General features: G+C 37.8%; 1 protein-coding gene across 1 annotated transcript in view; it reads left to right on the forward strand.

Moving 5' to 3' along the window:
* EPB41L5 (erythrocyte membrane protein band 4.1 like 5) overlaps nt 1-22,507 on the forward strand; it is a 141,084-nt gene that overhangs the window by 105,924 nt on the left and 12,653 nt on the right. Inside the window, exon 20 of the mRNA XM_008059330.1 lies at nt 2,214-2,281. Coding sequence (XP_008057521.1) covers nt 2,214-2,281 — 68 coding nt within the window. The remainder of the gene's footprint in view (nt 1-2,213; nt 2,282-22,507) is intronic.

Raw genomic sequence — 22,507 nt, forward strand, 5'->3', positions numbered from 1 at the left:
CGTACTATCTTTCTGACTTGGGGCAAGTTAAATTTCTCTGAGCCTCAATTTAATAATGTTTAAAATAAGATAATGGTAGTACTACTCTAGGGTTGGTTATAAAGATGAAGTAAGATAATTAATGTAAAGGACATGGAATAGTGCCTGGCCCATAATGAGCTTTTAAAAATGTTGACCTCAATAGTTAAAGAAGCAGTAATAATAATAGTTGCTATTATCTACTATTGTCTGAATGTTTGCATGTACCCAAAAATGTATGTTGGAACCTAATCCCCAAAGCCATGGTATTAACAGATGAGGCCTATGGGAGGTGATTACATCATGAAGGTGGAGCCTTCATGAATGGGATTAGTGCTCTTATAAAAGAGCCCTGAGGGAACTTGTTTGTCCCTTCTACCATGTGAGGATGCAGCAAGGAGGAGCCATCTATGAGGAATGGGCCCTCACCAGATGCTGAATCTCCCAGTGTCTTGATCTTGGAATTCTCAGCTTCCAGAGCTGCTGTGAGGAGTAAATATTTGTTATTCATATGCCACCTAGCTTATGGTATTTTGTTATAGCAACCTGAATAGACTAAGACATCATTACCTTGCATTTCAGTTATACTGTTGGGTCTTTCTTGACTCAAAGAAGAGAGAAATAACATGAATAGCCCTATATTAAAGGAACTTGATCTTACAGTTTAAAAACCTGCTCATGAAGATAAACCTAGGATCAGACACCTTTTTTGTTGCAATCTACCAAATATTTAATTAAGGAAGACATGATAACAGTTCTACACAAACTCTTTCAGAAAATAGAATAGAAAGGAGCACTTCCCATTCACTTTGTGAGGAAGACTAGTGTTATCCCAGTACCCAGTGTTCACAAAAAAAAAAAAAATTACAAGAAAAGAGTCTATAGACCAAGACTTATCTTTAACATTAATGTAACAGTCCTTAACAAAATGTAATCAAGCCGGGCTCGGTGGCTCAGCCTGTAATCCCGTGCCTTTGGGAGGCTGAGGTGAGTGGATTGCCTGAGCCCGCGGCTTCGAGACCCGCCTGGGCAGCGAGACCTCCTCTCTACAATAAATCAAAAAATCAGCCAGGCATGGTAGCGCATACCTGTAATTCCGGCTACTTGGAAGACTGAGGCGGAAGGATTGCCGGAGCCCAGCGGGTCGAGGCTGCGGTGACCAGGAGCGGTCACTGCACTCCAGTCTGGGCGACAGAGGGAGACTCCAACTCAAAAACAAACAAAAAAAATGGTCTCAATTCATGTAGAAAAATCATTTCACAAAATTCAAAACCTGTTCATAATAAAAGCACTCAACACATTTGGAATAGAATGGAACTTCCTCAACTTGATAAAGGACACCGATGAACAAAATCATGGTAAAAGGCACATCCACTGAAATAGCTAAAATTAAAGACTGATCATCTCTGAGTTGGTGATGATGGAGCTCCTGCAATACACATACATTGCTGGTAAAATCATAAAATTCAGAAAAGAGTTTGGCAATGCATTAAACATACACTTAAGTATTTGCCCAAGAGAAATCAAAACTTAGGTTAATACAAATATTAGTATACAGATGTTCCTTGCAGCTTTTTTGTAGTAGTTAAAAACTGGAAACAACCCAAATGTTCATCAATAGTTAAACAGATACTGTGGTATATTCATACAGTGATATACTACTCATCAAATGAAAAGGAATGAATTAGTGATATATGCAGCAACTGAATCCCAAAAAATTATGCTGCTCTAAAAAAGCAGACCCAAAAGATAGGTATTATATAATTCCAGCTATATGAAACTGTGTAAAGTATAGATTGTTGTTTGCCCCCAGTAAGGGGTTTTGATGGGATTATGTGGGAGGCTTCAAGGGGGGGAAGGGTGAATGTGTTGCATATGTTGGTTATGCATCTATATATATATTTTTAATTCATCAAACTGTACATTTTTTAATGGGTCCATTATTTAAGCTGTGTAGTAAGAGCATGTGGATTTTTATGTCAAATGTATTGAAAATGAATCTTGGATAATTAGTTTAGGTATGGGATAGGACTGTACTAGATGAATTACTGATATTTCCATAGATAAGGTATGATTGCCTCCCATCTGACCTAAAGCAAACTGACATTTTTATTTTTACCAGAAAGAAATGTAAATTTCTTGTTGCTTCAGTGTCTTTAACAAAGATTTAATTGTTTATGATTTAATTTTCTTAGATTACAAGAGAAGATACCTTATTAAGTCATAAAAATGCCAGTGTTCAGGATACTGCCACAAACAGCAGGTACTTTTCTGATTAAGCTGAATTAAATTGGTGTTCTTTTTTCTCTCTTCCCCAGTTTATTACCATATGATTTCAGATATCTGTTTGAAAGATAGCTTGAATTCACTTTTTTGTATCCATTACAGAGCCACTTAGTATGTTCCTACTTTAAGATTATTTGAAGATATTTCCAGTATTATTATATTCTCCCTACATTCCCCTTCATCTTCATACTGATTTCGACCACAGAGTGAAAACCATCTTAAAGATAGTTTTAATCTTATAAGGCACCTGGTGAGGAGTGTATATTATTTCTCTTGGGTATCATAGTTAACTTTTGTGTCAGCCTGTTGTCACAATGCCCTTTTATAAACTTATTGTGGGTTCTCACAATAACTGAGTAACTTTCTTTGTTACTCCTTCCAAGTCTCTTCTGCCTCTCTTCTCTTTAATGGGTACAATGCCCTTTATTTGTATTGTTAGGCTTTTATTCCCTCTATGTCAATTTGTTTTGTTTATCGCTGTGTATCTAATGTTCTGTGCTTAGTTTGTGCTAAAAATGTTGAGCAAATAAGTGCTGTTTCTTTTCCTGTTATTCAGAACATATTCAGTGGAAAGTTTTGTGATGAATCATATTTGGTTCCAGATAATAAAATCAACAAAGTACTAATTGGTGATCAGGGTAAAACTGGAATTGCAAGTTAATCTTTAACTAATTCTGATAAATGTTAGTACTAACATTTTTAATACTGTTGTTATTAATAAGTCTTTCAGAATAACCTCATTAAAACTTTTTGTTTGCCAAGAGGAGAGTAATGGGGACAGGACTGCCCTGTGTTCATCAGAGCTTTCTTTGAACACTTGACACTGGAAAGAGCCTAGACTAAACCCCACCTTACTCCTAGATTTATTTTTCCAAATGTCTGTTTATATTTTGAATAATCTATTTTACCCCTAGGATTCAAAATGCATCCTTTGAAATATGCTACATTCTTGTATAAACTTGGGTATATTTCTGAACCTTTTCTGTTAATCTGTTTTTTTCCCCTTCTATACCATACTTTATCTTACTGTACCTGCTTTTTAAAAATTAAGTATTTTAGCCAGGCTCGGTGGCTTAGCCTGTAATCCCAGCGCTTTGGGAGGCTGAGGTGAGTGGATTGCCTGAGTCCACGGGTTCGAGACCCTCCTGGGCAATTTGGTGAGACCTCTTCTCTACAATAAAATCAAAAATTAGCCGGGCGTGATAGCGCATGCCTGTAGTTTCAGCTACTTGGAAAGCTGAGGCGGAAGGATTGCCGGAGCCCAGCAGGTCGAGGCTGCGGTGGCTGGGAGCGTGCCACTGCACACCAGTCTGGGTGACAGAGTGAGACTCCAACTCAAAAATAAATAACTAAATAAATAAAGTATTTCACACATAGAGGAACAATGAAGAATTATGTAAAACGTATCGTGGACCAAATATCAAACTTTACCACATCCTGACATTTTACTATAGTAGATTTAGACCATTTTTCCTTTATCGTTCTTTATTGATATGTAGTTCACGTGCCATAAAATTCATCCTTTAAAAGTACACAATTCAAGGCTGGGCTTGGTGGCTCAGCCTGTAATCCCATCACTTTGGGAGGCCAAGGCAAGTGGATTGCCTGAGCCCGCGGGTCGAGACCAGCCCGGACAACTTGGTGAGAACTTGTCTCTAACGATAAAATAAAAAATAGCCAGGCATGGTAGTGCACATCTGTAGTTCCGGCTACTCGGAAGGCTGAGGCAGAAAGATAACTGGAGCCCAGAAGGTCGAGGCTAGGGTGGCTGTAAGCATGCGTACTGCTGCACTCCAGCCTGGGTAAAGGAGTGAGACCCAACTCAAAACAAAAAAAGTATATATAATTCAGTGGGGTTTTTTAAAGTATATTCAGAAAGGTGTGTAGCCATTAACACTATCCAATTCTAGAACATTGTCATTATTCCTAAAAGAAACACCCATTAGTGGCCTCCCCATATCTCTTTTCCCCACCAACACCTGACAACCGCAAATCTACTGTGTGTGTTGTGAATTTACCTACCACAGATAGTTTATATAAATGAAATTGTACAACATGTGACATTTGGTGTCTTGCATCTTTCATTCAACATAATGTTTTCCAGGTTTATTGTATGGTAGTATGTATTTGTTTTTTATCCCTCTTTGTGATTGAATAATATTCGGTTGTATAGGTATACCACATTTGTTTATCCATGTAAAAGTTAATGGACATTTGGCATGTTTTCCCTTTGGCTATTGTGAATAAAGCTGCTGTTAACATTCGCATACAAGATTTTTTTGTAAATACTCTTTCAGTTCTCCTTAGTATATACCTAGGAGTAATACCACTTCTATTCAGCCACATGGTAACAACTCTGTTTAAATTTTTAAAGAACTGCTAAACTGTCTTCCAAAATGGCTGAAACATTTTTTTCATTCCCACCAGCAATGTATGAAGGTTCCAATTTCCTTGCCAGTGTTTATTATCCTCTTTTTAAAATTATACTCATCCTGGTGAGTATGAAGTAATCTCTCACTGTGGTTTCAGTTAGCATGTATCAACACTATCTTCCTAAGGACTAATAATGTTGAGCATCTTTTCATGTGTATGCCTTATTTGGAGAAATGTATTCATATCCTTAATTTTTGTTGCAACAGTTTTATTGAAATGTAGTTCAGATCTCACACAATTTGCCCAAAGTGCACAATTCAATGGGTTTTAATATATTCACAGATATATGTAACCATTGCCAGTATCAAATTCCAGAATATTTTTATCACTTCAAAAAGAAATCCCCTACTCTTTCATACAGAGTAATTAAAATTCATATACATTGCAAGAGACCCTGAAAAGTCAAAGCAATCTTGAAAAAGAGCAAAGTTGGAGGGCTCACACATCCTGACCTTAAGACTTGCTACAGAGCTACAGTAACCATAACAGTGTAGTGCTGGCCTAAGGATAAGCGCTGGAGTAGAGAGAGATACACCCGAGATCCACGGAGGAGAACTGAGAGTTGGGGTGTTCCGTGGCCAGGGCTGCCTGTCGCAGACTCTGCCCTTGCCCCAACCCCGAGGAGCCACTCAGCTGCTTTCTGTCTGTGCAGGCTTCCCTAGTCTGTACGTTCCATTAAAAATGGTGTTCTGTAGCATGAGGTCTCTCGTGGCCGTCTTCTTTTGCTCGGCACGATGATCCAGGGGCCTTCCCCGCTGTAGCGTATGTCAGGACTGTGTTCCCTTGGGGCCACACCACACTTTGTGTAGCCATTCACCTCTGAAAAGCCTTGTGCAGCTGTCAACAGCCACGTACCAGTTTTGTGGGAGCGTTTTTCTAAGTTGCCTCTTGCTTAGTTGCCTCTGGAGTAGAATTGCTGAGCTACATGATAATTTTGTGTCTGGCTTTTTAAGGAACAGCCAAACTGTTTTCTACAGTGGCTGCACTTTCATTCTTTTTCTCCCAGCAGTGTGTGAGGGCTTATGTTTCTTTACATCCTCGTTAACACACATTATCTCCCATGTCTGAACTGGTATGTCGCTGTGGTTTCCATTTACATTTTCCTAATGACTAAGGATATTAGACATCTTTTCTTGTGTTTCTCGATTATTTGTATGTCTTCTTTGGAGAAATGTCTGTCCAAGTTTTTTGCCCATTTTAAAAATTGGGTTGTTTATTTTACTGTTGTAATAGTCCTGAATACTGACCCTTATCAAATATATGATTTAAAAATATTTTTCCCATTCTGTGGGTTGTCTTTTCACTCTCTTAGTGGTGTCTTTGATGCACAAAAATTCTTAATTTTTACGAAGTCCAATTTATCTATTCTTCTTTTTTCTTTCTTTTTTTTTTTTTTTGAGTTGGAGTCTCACTCTGTCGCCCAGGCTGGAGTGCAGTGGCCGCTCTTGGCCACTGCAGCTTTGACCTGCTGGGCTCCTGCGATCCTTCTGCTCAGCCTTCCAAGTAGCTGGAACTAGAAGCGTGCACTACCATGCCCAGCTAATTTTTTAATTTATTGTAGAGATGAGGTCTCGCCAAGTTGCCCAGGTGGGTCTCGAACCCACAGGCTCAGGCAATCCACTCACCTCAGCCTCCCAAAGCACGGGATTACAGGCTGAGCCACCGAGCCCGGCTCAAATTTATCTATTTTTCTTTAGTTTCTTGTGCTTTTGGTTTTATATACTTTATTCTTTTGGTTGTGGATATCCAGTTGTCCCTGTCTTAGCTCTTGGCATTCCTGTTAAAGTCATTTGAGCATGGAAGGTCGTGGACTCACAGTTCTGTTCCATCAATCTGTATATCTGTCCTGATACCAGCACTACACTGTTTTAATTGCTGTAACTTTGAGGCAAGTTTTGAAGTCATAAAATAAAAATGGATTTCTATAATATGAGATCTTTTTCCCTTGGTTTCTTTCACTTCGCATAATGATTCATAAATCAGTGTTCTTTTTTGTGATTGTTTTTGGCTTTTTTAGGATCTCTTGCAATTCCATATGAATTTTAGAATCAGCTTTTCACTTTATGTAAAACAGGCTGCTGGGATTTTACTAGGGATTGCATTGAGCCTTAGATTGCTTTGGTTAGTACTATCATTTTAACAATATTTAATCTTCTAATACTTGACACAGGATGTCTATTTATTTAGGTATTCTTGAATGTCTATCAAAAGTGTTTTGTAATTTTCAGTGTACAATTCTTTTACCTCCTTGGATAAATTGTTTCCTAAATATTTTATTCCTTTATGCTATTATAAATAATTGTTAATTTTATTTTCACATTGTTTGTTTCTAATGTATAGAAATACAACTGATTTTTGTGTGATCATCTTGTATCCTGCTACTGTGCTGATTTTGTTTATCAGAGCTAAAGAGTAAATCTTTAGGATTTTCTCTATGTAAAATATTATGTCATTTGTGAATAGTGATAGTTTTACTTCTTTTTTTTCCAATTTGGAAGTTTTTATTTGTATTGTCTGAGTGCTTTGCCTAAAACTTCCAATATAGTGTTGAATAGAAAAGGCAAAAGCTGTCATTCTTATATCTGATCTTTTTTTTTTTGAGTGGGAGCCTCACTCTTATTGCCCAGGCATGGTCACCGTAACCTCGACCTGCTGGGTTTAAGTGATCCTTCCACCTCAGCCTTCCGAGTAGCTGAAACTATAGATGCTTGCCACCAAGCCTGGCTAATTTTTTGTGATTTATTGTAGAAACGTGGTCTCCCCAAGTTGCCCAGGCTGGTCTCAAACCCCCGGACTCAGGCAGTCCTCTTGCCTCAGCTTCCCAAAGTGCTGGGATTACAGGCTGAGCCACTGCGCTCAGTCTCTGATCTTATTAAAAGAAAAGCTTTCAGTCTTTCATCATTGAATGTTATGTTAGCTGTATTTTTTCCATATATATCCTTATCATATTGTGTGAATTCTCTTCTATTCCCAGTTGGTTGAGTGTTTTCATCCTGAAAGGGTGCTGTATTTTTGTCAAATGCTTTTTCTGCATCAATTGAGGTACTCATGTGTAGGTTTTTTCCTTCATTCTGTTAATGTGGCATATTATATTGATTTTCTGATTTTGAACCACCCTTGCACTCCTGGAACAAATCCAGCTTGATCATGATATATGCTTTTTTTCTTTTTTAAGAGACAGGGTCTAGCTCTGTTGCCCAGGCTGAAGTGCAATGCATGATCATAGGTCACTGTAACCTTGAACTCCTGGACTCAAGCAATTCTTTTACCTCAGCCTCCCACGTAATGCTTTCGATGTTCTTCTGGATTCAGTTTGCCAGCATTTTTGAAGATTTTTGCATCTGTATTCATAAATAGAGATATTGGGATACAGCTTTCTGATAATGTCTTTTTTTGACTTTGGTGATAGGGTAATATTGACCCCTATTGAATGCTTTCTGAAGTGTTCCCTCACCTGTTTTTTGGGAAGAGTTTGAAAAAAATTATTGTGAATACTTTAAATGTTTGGTATGATTTACCATTGAAGCTATGGTCCTGGCCTTTTCTTTGTCAGGAAGTATTTGATTACTGATTCAATCTCTTTGTTATAGGTCTAATCAGATTTTCTGTTTCTTCTTGAGTAAGGTTTGGTTGTTTGTCTTCAGAAATTTTTTCGTTTTACCTGGATCAGCTGTCCCCAACCTTTTTGGCATCAGGGACCAGTTTTATGGAAATTTTTCCACAGAGTTGGAGTGGGGAGGTGGCTTGGTAATGATTCAAGCACATTACATTTATTATAATATATAATGACATAATTATGCAACTCGCCACAGTGCAGAATCAGTGGGAGCTCTGAGCTTGTTTTCCCGCAACTAGACGATTGCATCTGGGAGTGATGGGAGACAGTGACACCTGAAGTATGTAGCTTATGTCTAGTTTACTCTGATAATCTTGTTTTGGCCACTGTCCCTGCAGAAAACCTTGCTTCACAAAGGTCGGATATTGGAAATAGAAGTAGGCTTTTCAGAGCCTGCTTCACAGGAGGTGGAGCTCAGGCAGTAGTGTGAGCGATGGGGAGTGGCTGTAAATACAGACGAAACTTCACTTACTCAATTGCTCACCTCTTATTGTGTGGCTCAGTTCCTAACAGACCATGGACTCCCCCTCCCCTCCCACCAGTTTGTGGTCCCAGGGGTTGGGAACGCCTGACCTAGATGATTGAAATTTGTAGGAGTACGATTGCTCATAGTGTTTTCTTATTGACTTTTGTTTTTTATTGTAAGGTTCTGCCACTTTTATTTCTGACATTAGTTGACTCTTCTCTTTTTTTCTCCATAAGTCTAGCTAAATGTTTGTCAGTGTTGTTAATCTTCCAACAAACCATCTTGTGGATTGGTTTTTTTTTTTTAAGTTCTTTGTTTTTCTAATTTTTTAAGGTATAATGTTAGTTTACTGATTTTGTGATGTTCTGTTTAAATGTAGGCTTTAACAGTGATGAATTTCATTCTGAGCACTGCTTTTACTGCATCTCACATATTTTGGTATATTGTATTTTTTTTATTCATCTCAAAAGCATTCTCTAGTTTCTCTTATGATTTCTTTTTTCATTCATTGGTGTTTTGAGACCACTTAATTTCTACATATTTGTGAATTTTCTAGTTTTTCTTCTGTTATTTCTATTTTCATTCCCTGCGGTAAAATAAGATAATTTGTGTGACTTTAGTCTTTTAAAATTTATTGAGATTTGTTTTGTGACCTAACGTATGCTCTTTGCTGGAGAATGTTCCATGTGTTCTTGAAAAGAAATGCATAGTCCTGTTATTGGATGAAGTGTTCTATATATGTTCATTAGGCCTAATTGGTTTTATAGTATTGTTCACTTCTTCTGTTTTCTTATTTATCTTTTCTCTGGTTGTTCTACCCATTATCAGAAGTGGAATATTGAAGTATCCAATTATTATTGTAGAACTGGTCTGTTTTTCCCCTCAGTTCTTCAAATATTTTGCTTCATATACTTGGGGATTCTCTTGATAGGTATGTGTATGTTTGTAATTGTTGTATCTTCTTGAGGGATTTAATCTTTTACTAATATGTAGGGTCTGCCTTTGTCTTTTATCCTCTTTTGTCCTTTGATTTAAGATCTGTTTGTCTGATATTGGTATTAACAGTTCTCTTTTGGTTACTATTTGCCTTGAATAACTTTTTCTGTCCTTTCACTTTCAATCTGTTTATGTCTTTGGATCAAAGTAAGTCTTGTACATAACCTAGATGGATCATTGTAAAACCATTTTGCTAGTCTCTACTTTTGTAATTGGAGATTTTAATCCACTTACATCTAAAGTAATTGCCGATAAGAAAGGGCTTCTGCCATTTTGCTATTTGTTTTCTATTATGTCTTTTTCTGTTTTATTCCTCAGTTTCTTCATTACTGTCTTCTTTTGTGTTTAATCAGTTTTTGTAGCACACTCTGGTTCCTTTTGCATTTTCCTTTTCTATTTTTTAAATGTATTTTCTTAGTGGTTACTGGGAATAAAATTAATATCTTAATCATACAACAATCTAGTTCAAATTAATACTACACATAACTTCATTAGTATACAAAAATTTTGCTTCTATATGTTTCTGTTCTGTTTATATTCATTTATATATATATATATATATTTATTTATTTATTTTAATATATTTATATATATGCCCCAGCCTTCTGGTCTCCATGATTTCTGATGAGAAATTGGCTGTTAATATATTATGAGAATCCCTTGCACATGTTAAGTCTTCTCTCTTGCAACTTTCAGGAGTCTCTGTTTTTGTCTTTCAGCAGTTTAATTAATATGTCTGGTGTGGCACTCTAGCCTGTGGACTTCATTGACCTTCTTATGTGTGTAGATTCTTGTCTTTTGTAAAATGTGTTGAGCTTCACCTATTATTTATTCATATAGTATTCCTGTTTGTCTCTCCTCTTCTTTTAGGACTCTCATAATGCGTATATTAATATGCTTGATTATGTCTCACAAGTTTCTTAAGCTCTGTTCTTTTTTTTTTTCCCTCCACTGTTTTTCTTTCTGCTCCTGTTGCTGAATCATCTCAATTGGCTTATTTTTAAGTTCACTGATTCTACTGACTGCTTGAATCTACTGTTGAAAATCTCTAGTGAGTTATTGCAGTTCTTATATTTTTCAGCTGCAAAATTTTTATTTTATTCCTTTTTACAATTTTTCTTATTTATTAATCTATATTTGTTAACACATTGTTTTCTTGGTTTCCTTTATTTCTTTGTTCATGGTTTCTTTTTTAGGTGATGCATAATAAATATACATACTTTCAGGGAACATGTGATAATCTAATTCAGTCATATATTAATATATAAAGATCAAATCAGAGTGTTTGAAATATCCATCACTTTAAATATTTTTCTTTCTGTTACAATCACTTCAGTTCTTCTCTTCTAACTATTTTGAAATATGCAATACTATTATCATAAACTACAGTAGTTGTTTTCTTTTATCAAACTGTATATTTGCACCCATTAATCAAGTTATTTTCTTCTCCCCATTTCCTCTATTCTTCCAGGCCTGTGGTAACCACCAGTCTACTCTCTATCTTCACAAGATCTACTTTTTTAGCCATCATGTATGAATGAAAATATGCAATTATTTGTCTTTCTGTGCTTGACTTATTTCACTTAATGTAATAACCTCCATTCTCATTCATGTTGCTACAGATTTCAGGGATTCATCTTTTATGATTGAATAATATTCCATTGTGTATATATTCTGTATTTTCTTTATCTGTTCATCTGTCGATAGGCATTTAGGTCGATTTTATATTTTGGCTATAATGAATAGTACTGCAACAAACATGAGAGTACAGATATCTTTTTGTTATATTGACTTCCTTTCTTTTGGAGGTATACCCAGTAGTAGAATTAGTGGATTATATGATCATTCTGTTTTTGGATATTTGAGGAACCTCCATACTGTTCTTCATACTGACTGTACTAGTTTACAGTTCTACCAACAGATGGTATATGAGTGTTCCTCTTTCTTCACATCTGCACCAACATCCGTTTTTGCCTGTCTTTTGAAAAAAGCCATTTTAACTAGAGTGAGAAGATATCTCATTGTAGCTTTGATTTGCATTTCCCCGATGATTAGTGATGGTTGAACCTTTTTTTCCATGTACTTGTTTGTCATTTGTATGTCTTCTTTCGAGAGATGTCATATCTTTAACCTGTCTTTTAATCAGATTTCCCTTTGCTGTTGAGTTGTTTGATTTTCTTACTAATTTGATTATTATTATTATTTTGTTAGATGAGTAGATTGCGAATATTTTCTCCCATTCTGTGGGTTGTCTCTTCACTTTGTTGATTTTTTTCTTTACTGTGTAGAAATTATCAGCTTGATGTAATCCCATTTGTCTATTTTTGCTTTGGTTACCTGTGCTTTTGAGGTCTGACACAAAAAAATCTTTGCCCAGACCAATCTCCTGGAGTGTTTTCCCAGTGTTTTCTTCTAATAGTTTTATAGTTTCAGATTTTAGATTTAAGTTTTTGTTTTGGTTTTTTTTTGGTTTTTTGAGTTGGAGTCTCACTCTGTCACCCAGACTGGAGTGCAGTGGCTGCTCCCGGCCACCGCAGCCTCAACCTGCTGGGCTCCAGCGATCCTTCCACCTCAGCCTTCCTAGTAGCCGGAATTACAAGCATGCGCTACCACGCCCAGCTAATTTTTTGATTTATTGTAGACATGAGGTCTCACCAAGTTGCCCAGGCAGGTCTTGAATCCGCGGGCTCAGGCAATCCACTCACCTCAGCCTCCCAAAGCGCGGGATTACAGGCTGAGCCACCGAGCCTGGCAGATTTAAGTTTTTAATCCATTTTTATTTGATTCTGTGTATGGTAAAAGGAGTCTAGTTTCATTCTTTTGCAATAATTGTCTAGTTTTCCCAGCACCATTTATTGAAGAGAATGTCCTTTATACATTGTTTGTTCTCAGTGTCTTTGTCAAAGATAAGCTGGCTATAAACGCATAAATATATATCTGGGTTCTCTAATCTGTTGCATTGTTTTGTGTGTCTGTTTTTATGCCAGATCATGATTATTTGGTTACTCTAACTTTGCTGTAAATCTTGAAGTCAGGGAATGTGATGTCTCCAGCTTTGCTCTTTTTGCTCAGGGTTGCTTTGGCTATTCAGAATCTTTTTGGTTGCATATAAATTTTAGGATTGCTTTTTCTGTTTCTTTGAAGACTGTCATTGGTATTTTTATAGATATTGCCTTGAATTTGTAAATTACTTTGGGTAGTATTGTTTTACTAATAATTAATTCTTATAATCTGTGTACATGAAATAGCTTTCCCTTTTTTGTAGCCTCCTCCTTTCCTTTTATCTGTATTTTATAATTTTACTTGTAGAGATCTTTCACTTCTTTGGTTATATTGATTCCTGGGTATTTTATTTTCTTTGTAGCTACTGCAAATGGGATTTCTCTCTTGATTTCTTTTTCAGATTGTTTGCTGTTGGTATGTACAAGTGCTACCGATTTTTGTATGTTGGCCTGTTTCCTGCAACTTTATTGAATTTATGAATTCTAACAGTTTTTTGGTAGAATCTTTAGATTTTTCTAAGTATCAGATCATGTCATCTGTGAACAAGGCTTTTTGGCTTCTTCCTTTCCAATTTGTATACTCTTTACTTCTTTCTCTTTTCTAAATTTCTCTGGCCAAGACGTTCAGTAGCATTTTGAATAAAAGTGGTGTAAGTGATCATCCTTGTCTTGTTTCAGATCTTAGAGAAAAGATTTCGGTTTTTCCCTTTTCAGTACAATTTAACTGTGGGTTTGTTATACGTGGCCTTTATTCTTTTGAGGTATGTTCCTTCTACACCTAGTTTGATAAGGGATTTTATTATAAAGGAATGTTGAATTTTATTGAGTGCTTTTTCAGTATCTATTGAAATTTTATCATATAGTTTTTGTTTTTTATTCTGTTCGTATGATATATCACATTTATTGATTTGCTTATATTGAACCACCCTTGCATTCCTGGGATGAATTCTCCTTGATCATGGTGAATGATCTTTTTAATGTGTTATTGAATTTGGTTTGCTAGGTTTTTTGTTTTTGTTTTTGTTTTTTTGCATTCATGTTTATCAGTGACATTGGCCTGTAGTTTTCTTTTTTCATTTTTCCTTGTCTGGTTTTGGTATCAGGGTGCTGCCTCATAGAATTTTCAATTTTTTTGAAGTATTTGAGTAGAATAAGTATTAGTTCTTCTTTATATGTTTGATAGAATTCAGTAGTTGAAACCATCAGGCTTTTCCTCAGTGGGAGATTTTTTATCATGGCTTTGATCTCATTATTGGTTTATTAAGGTTTTCTGTTTCTTCATGGTTCAGTCTTGGTAGATTGTATCCGTTTAGTAATTTACTCATTTCTTCTAGCTTTTCCAGTTTGTAGGTGTAAGTTCTTCATTATAGTATCTAATGATTATTTGTCTTCCTGTGCTCTCAGTTATTATATCTCCTTTTTCATTTCTAATTTTATTTATTTGGGTCTTCTCTCTTTTTCTCTTAGTCTAGCTAAAAGTTTATTCATTTTATTTACCTTTTCAGAAAACCCAACTTTTAATTTTGTTGATGTTCTGTATTTTTTAGTCTCAATTTTATTCATTTCTGCACTGATCTTTATTATTTATTTTCTACTAATTTTGTATTTGGTTTGTTTTTGTTTTTCCAGTTCTTTGAGGTATATCACTAGGTTGTTAATTTGAAATCTTTCTACTTTTTTTATATAGGTGTTTATTGCTACAAACTTCCCTGTTAGTACTAATCTTACTATATTACGTAGATTTTGGTATATTATATTTCCATTTACATTTGCTTCAAGGGATGTCTAAATTTTCTTAATTTCTTCATTGATTCATTGGTCATTCAGGAGCATGTTGAGTTTCCATGTGTTTGACATTTCCAAGGTTGTTCTCATTGATTTCTAGTTTTATTCCATTATAATTAGAAAAGATACTTGGTATGATTTCTGCTCTTTGAAATTTATTCAGACTTGTTTTGTGGCTTGAGATATAATCTTTTCTGGAGATTATTTCTTGTGCTGATGAAAAGAGTGTGCATTTTGTAGCTGTTGGTTGAAATGTTCTGTAAATGTAGTTAGGCCGATTAGGTCTAGTGTGTAGTTGAATGCCAATGTTTCTTTGTTGGTATTTTGTCTGGATCTGTCCATTATCGGTAGTGGAGTATTAAAGTCCCCTACTATTCTTATATTGCAGCCTATCTCTCTCTTTAGATCTATTAATGTGTGCATTTTATACTTAAGAGCTCTGGTGTTTGGTGCATAGATACTTATAACTGTTTTGTCCTCTTGCTGAATTGACCCCTTTTTCTTCATACTTTTTTATGTAGAGATGGGGTCTCACTGTGTTACCCAGGCTGGTCCTGAACTCCTGGCCTTGAGATCCTCCCATCTCGGCCTCCCAGAGTGCTGGGATTATAGATATGAGCCACTGTGCCTGGCCCCTTTATCATTATATACTGACTTTCTTTGTCTCTTTGTACAGCTTTTTTATTTACAGTCTGTTTAATCTCATATAAGTATAGGGGGGATATTTTTTAAAAACTCAGAATTTGTATGTGAAAAGTTATTCTTACATGTTTAAAACTTTAGTCACCTTTAAAGTATTCTTTGTTTGATGCAATACAGCTTTTCCTCTTCTCAAAAGTTTTTGAACCCATCAATTTTAATGCTTTTAGTACTTCTGCTGGTTTTTTTTTGTTTCGCCTCTTCCACACTGGCAAAACGTTTCCCTTTGAGGACTATTTCTTTATCTGGGGAAACAACAAAAAAGTCACTCCGGGCGAGACCAAGTGAATAGGGATGGTGGGGCATAGGGGTCTTGCTGTTTTTTGGTCAGCAGCTGCGGAACACTCAGCATGGTGTGGACAGGGGTGCTCATTCATCACCTGCCATCAAATGGGCAAGTGCACTGAAAGACTCTCCCCCCCAGAATTCACTGAAGCTGCATGCAGCCTCTCACAGCAGTGCTAGCTGGCACACTTAATGTCGATGAGTTCCTAGAACACTTGCCTAAGGGGGACACCTGTGCTGTAACAGGCCCGCCCTCCAAAATATAATTCCAGTTTTTTGGGGATCCCCCTTCATGCAACTGTTCATGTTCTTTTTTGGTTTCCAGTTGCATGGAACATCTTTTTCCACCCGTTCACATTCAGTCTATATTTGTGTCTTTTTAGGGGAAGTGGGCGGCATATCGTTGAGTCTTGTTTCTTTATTCATTCACCCACTCTGTGCCTTCTGATTAGAGAATTGAGTCCATTTACATATATTGTTATTATTGATAAATGAGAGCTTAACTATGCCACTTTGCTGCTTATTTTCTGGTTGTTTCATATCTCCTCTCTTCTTTTATTCCTTTCTTACTGTCTTCCTTTGTAGTTGAGTGATTTTTCTCTAATTTATTGCTTTTTATTTTTTGCAACTCTATTAGAGTTTATGCTTTGTTACCACAGGGTTTATAAAAAATATAGACATAACAGGTTTATTTTAAAGAGATGACAACTCATATTAGATCACATAGAAAACAATAGAAATGGAAAAAAGCTTCTATACTTCAACTCCATCTCCCTCTCTGCATTTTTACTTTAGCTGCCTCAATTTACACATTTTTGTATTATTTAACTCTTAACAGGTTAAGAACTTCCTTTAGCATTTCTTAGAAGATGGGTCTGGTGATGATGAATTCTCTCCGCTTTTGTTTGTGTGGGAAAGCCTTAATCTCTCCTTTGTAGAAGTGAGATAACTTTGCTGGATACAATACTCTTGGATGGTGGGTTTTTTAGGATTTTGACTTTTTAAAATTTTTATCACACTGAAAATGTCATTTCACTCCCTTCTGGCCTGTATGGTTTCCATGAAGGAGTCTGTTGCCAGATGAATTGGATCTCTTTTAATGTTATTTGCTCTTTTGGTGCTTTTAGGATTCTCTTTGTCCTTAACTTTGACAGTTTGTTAATATATGCTTCAGGGTAATATTATTTGAGTCAAGTCTATTTGGTGTTCTCTGACCTTCCTGTACCTGGATAGTTATATCTTTCTCAAGTTTTAAAAAGTTTTCTGTTACCGTTTCTTTGAATATATTTTCTCTCCCTTGCTCTTGAACAACAATAATTCTTTGATTTTGTTTTGAAGTAATATTCTATATCTTGTAGGTGATCTTCATTGCTTTTCTTTTTTTCCTCTGACTTTAAATAGCTTGACTTTGAGTTCATGGATTTTTTTCTCTGCTTGATCCATTCTGCTGTTTAGAGCTTCTGCATTTTTCAGTTCAATTCCAAGATTTCTGTTTGCTTTTTTAAAAAACGATGTCAATCTCTTTGTTAAATGTATTTGTTAAATTTCTGAGTTGCTTTTCCATATTATCTTGGAGATGACCAAGTTTTCTTTAAAACTGCTATTTTGAATTGTTGATCAGCGAACTCACATATAGTTATCTCATTTGGGTCAGTTTCTGATTCCTTGCTCTACATATTTGGGGAGATCATGGTTCCCTGTTTGCTGTTGCTTCTTGTGGATGTACATCTGTGTCTTTGCATTGAAGGGTTATTCTGGTCTTCTCTGGTTTGGGTTTTTATCAGATGTATTTGTTGTATTTATCACTAGGTCACTGCTTTCTTTTCGGCTCCAGGTGATACCTTGAACCCATGATCACCTTGACTCTAGGAAATGATGGGAGTGCTACTACCCTTCCTGAATGGAAGAAGCTCCCAAAGGTTGTATGTCCGCAGTGTGGGAAGGCTGGCCTGAGTTCATATCCGCAGGACCCATAGGTGAACCTCGTACAGACGGTGCTGCTGAACAGCCACCCTGATTTGGCATCCCCTTTGGCCAGGTTACAGAGCAGAGTTTCCAGGGCTGCAAGTGGCCCCCCCTTGTCTCTGCTTGCCCTCAGGGATGTTTCTCCTTTGAGGCACTGGCAGTGCTTCTGGGGGTGACGGGCAGGAAGGGACGTTTCTCCTCCCAGGGAATCCAAGGTTGTAGGGGAGTTGGTTGTCTCCCTCGTTTTCGTGTAGTTGGTGCCAGGCAGAAGTCAGGGAGTGGTGTTGTTTATGTGCAAGTTCGAGTCTCTCACCATCTGCTCAGGGTTTTTTCACGTCTCTATCGATCTGGGAACGGTCTCATCTTCATAGCTGAGTTCTGGGATGTTTCTGGTAATAATCTTGGCTTTGTATATTTGTCTTTGATTTTCTGTGGTAGGGAAGTGAAGTCGGCTTACTTCTACACTGCCATTTGGGAACTGGAAATCTCTTTTAGCTTTTTGAGAATATTTAGCCTAGCTGATTTAAAATCTTTATCTGATAAGTCCACTGCCTATGTTTTCTCAGGGATGGTTTCTATTAATTTGTTTTTTTCCCCTATAAATGGGTTATACTTGTTTCTTTATATGCCACTTAATTTGAAAAGTGGACATTTTTATTTTTATGATGTGGTAAATCTGAAAATCAGATTCTTCCCCTCCCTAGGAATTCTTGTTACTTGTTGTGGGAATGTAATTTCTCTTTGTGTAGTAACTTTTCAAAACTATTCTGCCGTGTGTGATTCCTGATGTTTTCATTCTTTTAGTTTAGTGCACAGATAGTGGTTTGACAGAGATTTCCTTAAATGACTGGAGGCCAAAAAAAGGAGCTAGAGCAAGAGCTAGAGAGAGCGAGCGCTTGAGAAAGAGAAGGAGGAGAATCTCTAGGTCTTTCCATAGTGATTATTTGTTGGGGTGCTCCTTCAGCTGTTCCAGCCTGAATGGGTTCCTATGCCTGCTGCCCAGAGTAACCAAAACTGACGCAGCCATTACTTTGGGGAAAGAGTTTAATGTCCCAAAGCAGCCAAGTAAGGACAGCAGGAGAAATCACTCAAGTTTACCTCCTCAAAAATTCAGATAATCAGCCAGGCTCAGTGGCTCAGCCTGTAATGCCACGCTTTGGGAGGCCGAGGTGAGTGGATTGCCTGAGCCCGTGGGTTCGAGACCTGCCTGGGCAACTTGGCGAGACCTCATCTCTACAATAAATAAAAAAATTAGCCGGGCGTGGTAGCGTGCGCCTGTAGTTCCAGTTACTTGGAAGGCTGAGGCGGAAGGATTGCCAGAGCCCAGCAGGTTGAGGCTCTGGTGGCCGGGAGCAGCCACTGCAGTCCAGCCTGGGCGACAGAGTGAGACTCCAACTCAAAAAAAAAAAAAAATTTCAGATAATCGTGTCTTTAAAGGGAACTTGGTGGGCAGAGGGATAGGGGCTGTTGATTGGTTGATGATGTTATTGGGGTTGTCAAGGTTGTCTTCCTGGCAGTCACAGGATTGGTAGAGACTTCTCGTGTTCTGGGCCTGGGTAGGAGGTCAGGTCTGCCAGAGTACAAAGTCTGAACAAGGTCTCAAATACCATTCTTAGGTTTTATAATAGACGCTGTCTATAAAGCAAGTTCCGTGACCGTCAGGTACTACGCACTCCACACCCCCCCTACCCCATCCTCACCCCTGAGCCATTGTGGGGATTGTCTAGGAGGGAAGGTGTGGGGAGAGGTAGAGTCCCTAGAGATTGAAGCTGTTCTATCCTTCAACTGGACTTTTGTCCTCAAAGCAGTTTTTTAGGTCCATTGTTTAAGAAAGAATATATTGATCAGCCTTGCCCTTCCCCATGGTCAGGACATAAAGGTAGTTTTATATAGACAATTTCACAACCCTTAGTCAGTCTATTTATACTTTGACCTTAGCCTGTATCTTCTGCTTACACAAGTCCAAAGATCAGCCAGAGGTGGAAAGCTGATGGTCTCCTTCAGTCTTTCTGAGTATGAGTCCTGCCCTTGGTACATGTGTAGCTTTCTAGATTTTCCACCCACCCCCATAGTGATTCCCCCAAAATATCTCTCTTCTGCTTTTCCTCCCAGGTTTTTGGTGTGTGTTTGTTTCCCCCAGCTGTTTTTGTTTTGTTTTTGTTTTTTGGGTTTTTTTGTCCCTGGCTGCCATGGCTTATTCATTTGCTTTTCAGTGTTTTCAAGGAATGTCAGCCCTCAGAGAGTTCTGAGTCACGCACAACAAAAGCAAGTTTCTTGTGGCTGCCCTTTAGGGACTTCATAGACAGATCAAAACAGAAACACACAGTTTCTTGGGAATGAGGTACTCACACCAGGAATGGGAGCTGCTGTCTTTGAAACTGCTGCCCCGAGGAGTAAGATGGGGTGTGATTATGTTAAAATAGCACAAGGCTCTCCTATGTTTCCCTGGCTTCTGGTTAAGTATTTGACTGTCTTCTAGAGATCTCGTCTAGACATCTGATGATGAGGTTGACCCTTACCATTTTTGCCAGATTTATTGACTTTTCTTGGGGGGGCAGGCCCTTGGAGTTCTCTCTCCCCCTTGCCATTTTAACTGACATTGCTTGCTGCTCTCATGCATAATTTTAAAAATCAGGTTACCACAATATACAGTTGTCCTTTCATATGCATAGATTCCATATCCATGGACTCAGCCAGCCACAGATGGAAATTTTTCTGAAAAAAATATCCACAAGATTCTAACAAGCAAAACTTTAATTTGCTGCCTGCCAATTATCACATTGAATCCACTTAAATGAAATGATTTGTGCGTACTATATTAGATGCTATAAATAATCTAGAAATGACTTAAAGTATCCAGGAGGATGTGTGTAGGTTATATGTAAATACTTCACCATTTTATATCAGGGACTTGAGCATCTATGGACCTCTCTGGTTGAGGTCCTAGAACCAGCTGCCCACAGATGGGTCAGACTAGATGAGAGGATATCACCCCTTATGGGCTGATTGTAATTTAAACACAGTGAAATTTGCCCGTTTTAGAGTGCAGTTCTGTGGATTTTGACAAATGTGTAGCACATTTACCATTATCTCAAAAAAATTCCCTCATTTCCCTAACCCTTACCCTGACTCTAGCCCTGAATAAATGCTATTCCATTTTCTGTTCCTATAGTTTTGTCCTTTCTGGCATGTAGCATATATATGGGATCATACAGTATATAACTTTTTCTTTCTTGCTTGCTTCTTTCACTTGAAATAATGCATTTGAGACTCATTTTGTAATCAGGGTTTTTAAAAAATTGCTGTTGTATTCTGAAAGAAGGGACCCCAAGAAACTTAGAATAAACCTACTTCACATTTTGCCTCAGCATAACCATTTTTGCTTAGACTGACACACTTTGAATCTCACACAGGTTAGACATAGATAAATTTCCAACAGGCAGGTTTTAGGAAGTGTTCAGACATTTTACTGCAGGCCAAACTAGCACCCTTCCCCACCCCCTCGGCAAATCTCCATCGAATGTAAGACAAGGACAGTCCAACCTTTCAGTTCATGGTTTAGCATAATAATCTATAAGAAATGTTCAGTTTCCATGTCTCTTATCTAAGACGGAAGGTCAAAGATCACTCCTTAGCTAGCTGAAGCCATAGAAATGATAATAAAACTACCTTTTTGGTAAGAGGCTTGTGGATTGGAAATGTTTGACAGGTCTCTTGCAGGAAAAAACCCTTCCCATATCTCCTCTCATCTAGCCTGACCACCATGGCAGCAATCTTGTGACTAACTCACCTATCTGCCTGCTGTCCATTACCTGACATCAGTACCTGTGGTTACCTGCCCCTTCGTGGTGACGTGGAGCAGGCTACCACCCAATTACCTTAATGAGCTTCCCCCATCAAGGGGAGGAGTTAAAAGGACTCTACCATGAGCATCCAGTAGCCTTTGCCTTGCTAAGCTGTGGTGTGGCCGTGGGCTTTTTGAGCTATGTTTTCTTAAGCTTTTGCCCCCTCCCCTACCTTGGGGAAGTGAATCTCCTCTTTCTCTCTTTCTTTTTTTTTTTTTTTTTTTTTTTTTTGAGTCAGAGTCTCACTCCCTCGCCCAGGCTGGAGTGCAGTGGCAGGCTCACAGCCACCGCAGCGTTAACCTGCTGGGCTCCGGTGATCCTTCCACTTCAGCCTTCCAAGTAGCCAGAACTACAGGTGCACGCTGCCACGCCTGGCTAATTTTTGATTTATTGTAGAGATGGGTTCTCGCCAAGTTGCCCAGGCTGGTCTTGGCCTCCCAAAGTGCTGGGATTACATGCTGAGCCACCAAGCCCGGCCTTCTCTTTCTAATTTAGTTTTTAAATAAACTATATTTTCCAATCCAACTTTTGTGCATTTCTTTGCATCTTTCATATGGCACTGGGTCACACACCAGGCACACCTACACCCCTAGCAGGCCTGACCTAACATTCTGGAGGCCTTGCTGGGTGTGTGACCTAACATATTCTACTGTATGGAAGAAGCACAGCTTGTTCATGCACTTACCAGGTGAAAAATGTGTGTTTTTTCCAGTTTGGGGTGATTATTGTTGATGAAAAGATGCCAAACTCTGTAGAATATTTTAAGATAGTTTATTCTGGCCAATATGAGTGACCTTAGACCTAGGAACACCCATCCTCAGGAGGTCCTAAGAATCTGTGTCCACTATGGTTGACTGGTAGCTTGGTTGCATACATTTTAGCAAGGTTGACATTACAAAAACTATAAATCAGTACCTATTTCAAGTGGGGACTTGTAGGTTGTAGGTGGATCAGCCCAGGAAGGAGGGACGTTTCCAAGTGGGGACTTGTAGGTTATAGGTGGATTCAAAAGTCTTTTTGACTGGTAATTTGTAATTCCTATGCAAGGAATTTTGGAAATCAGTAGAGAAGATGTTTTGCTGAGATAAAGGGGTGGAAAAATTCCAGGCTT

The sequence above is a fragment of the Carlito syrichta genome, unplaced genomic scaffold (assembly GCF_000164805.1).
Source record: "Carlito syrichta isolate Samal-C Ts95f unplaced genomic scaffold, Tarsius_syrichta-2.0.1 Scaffold303994, whole genome shotgun sequence".
NCBI classification, from domain to species: Eukaryota; Metazoa; Chordata; class Mammalia; order Primates; family Tarsiidae; genus Carlito; species Carlito syrichta.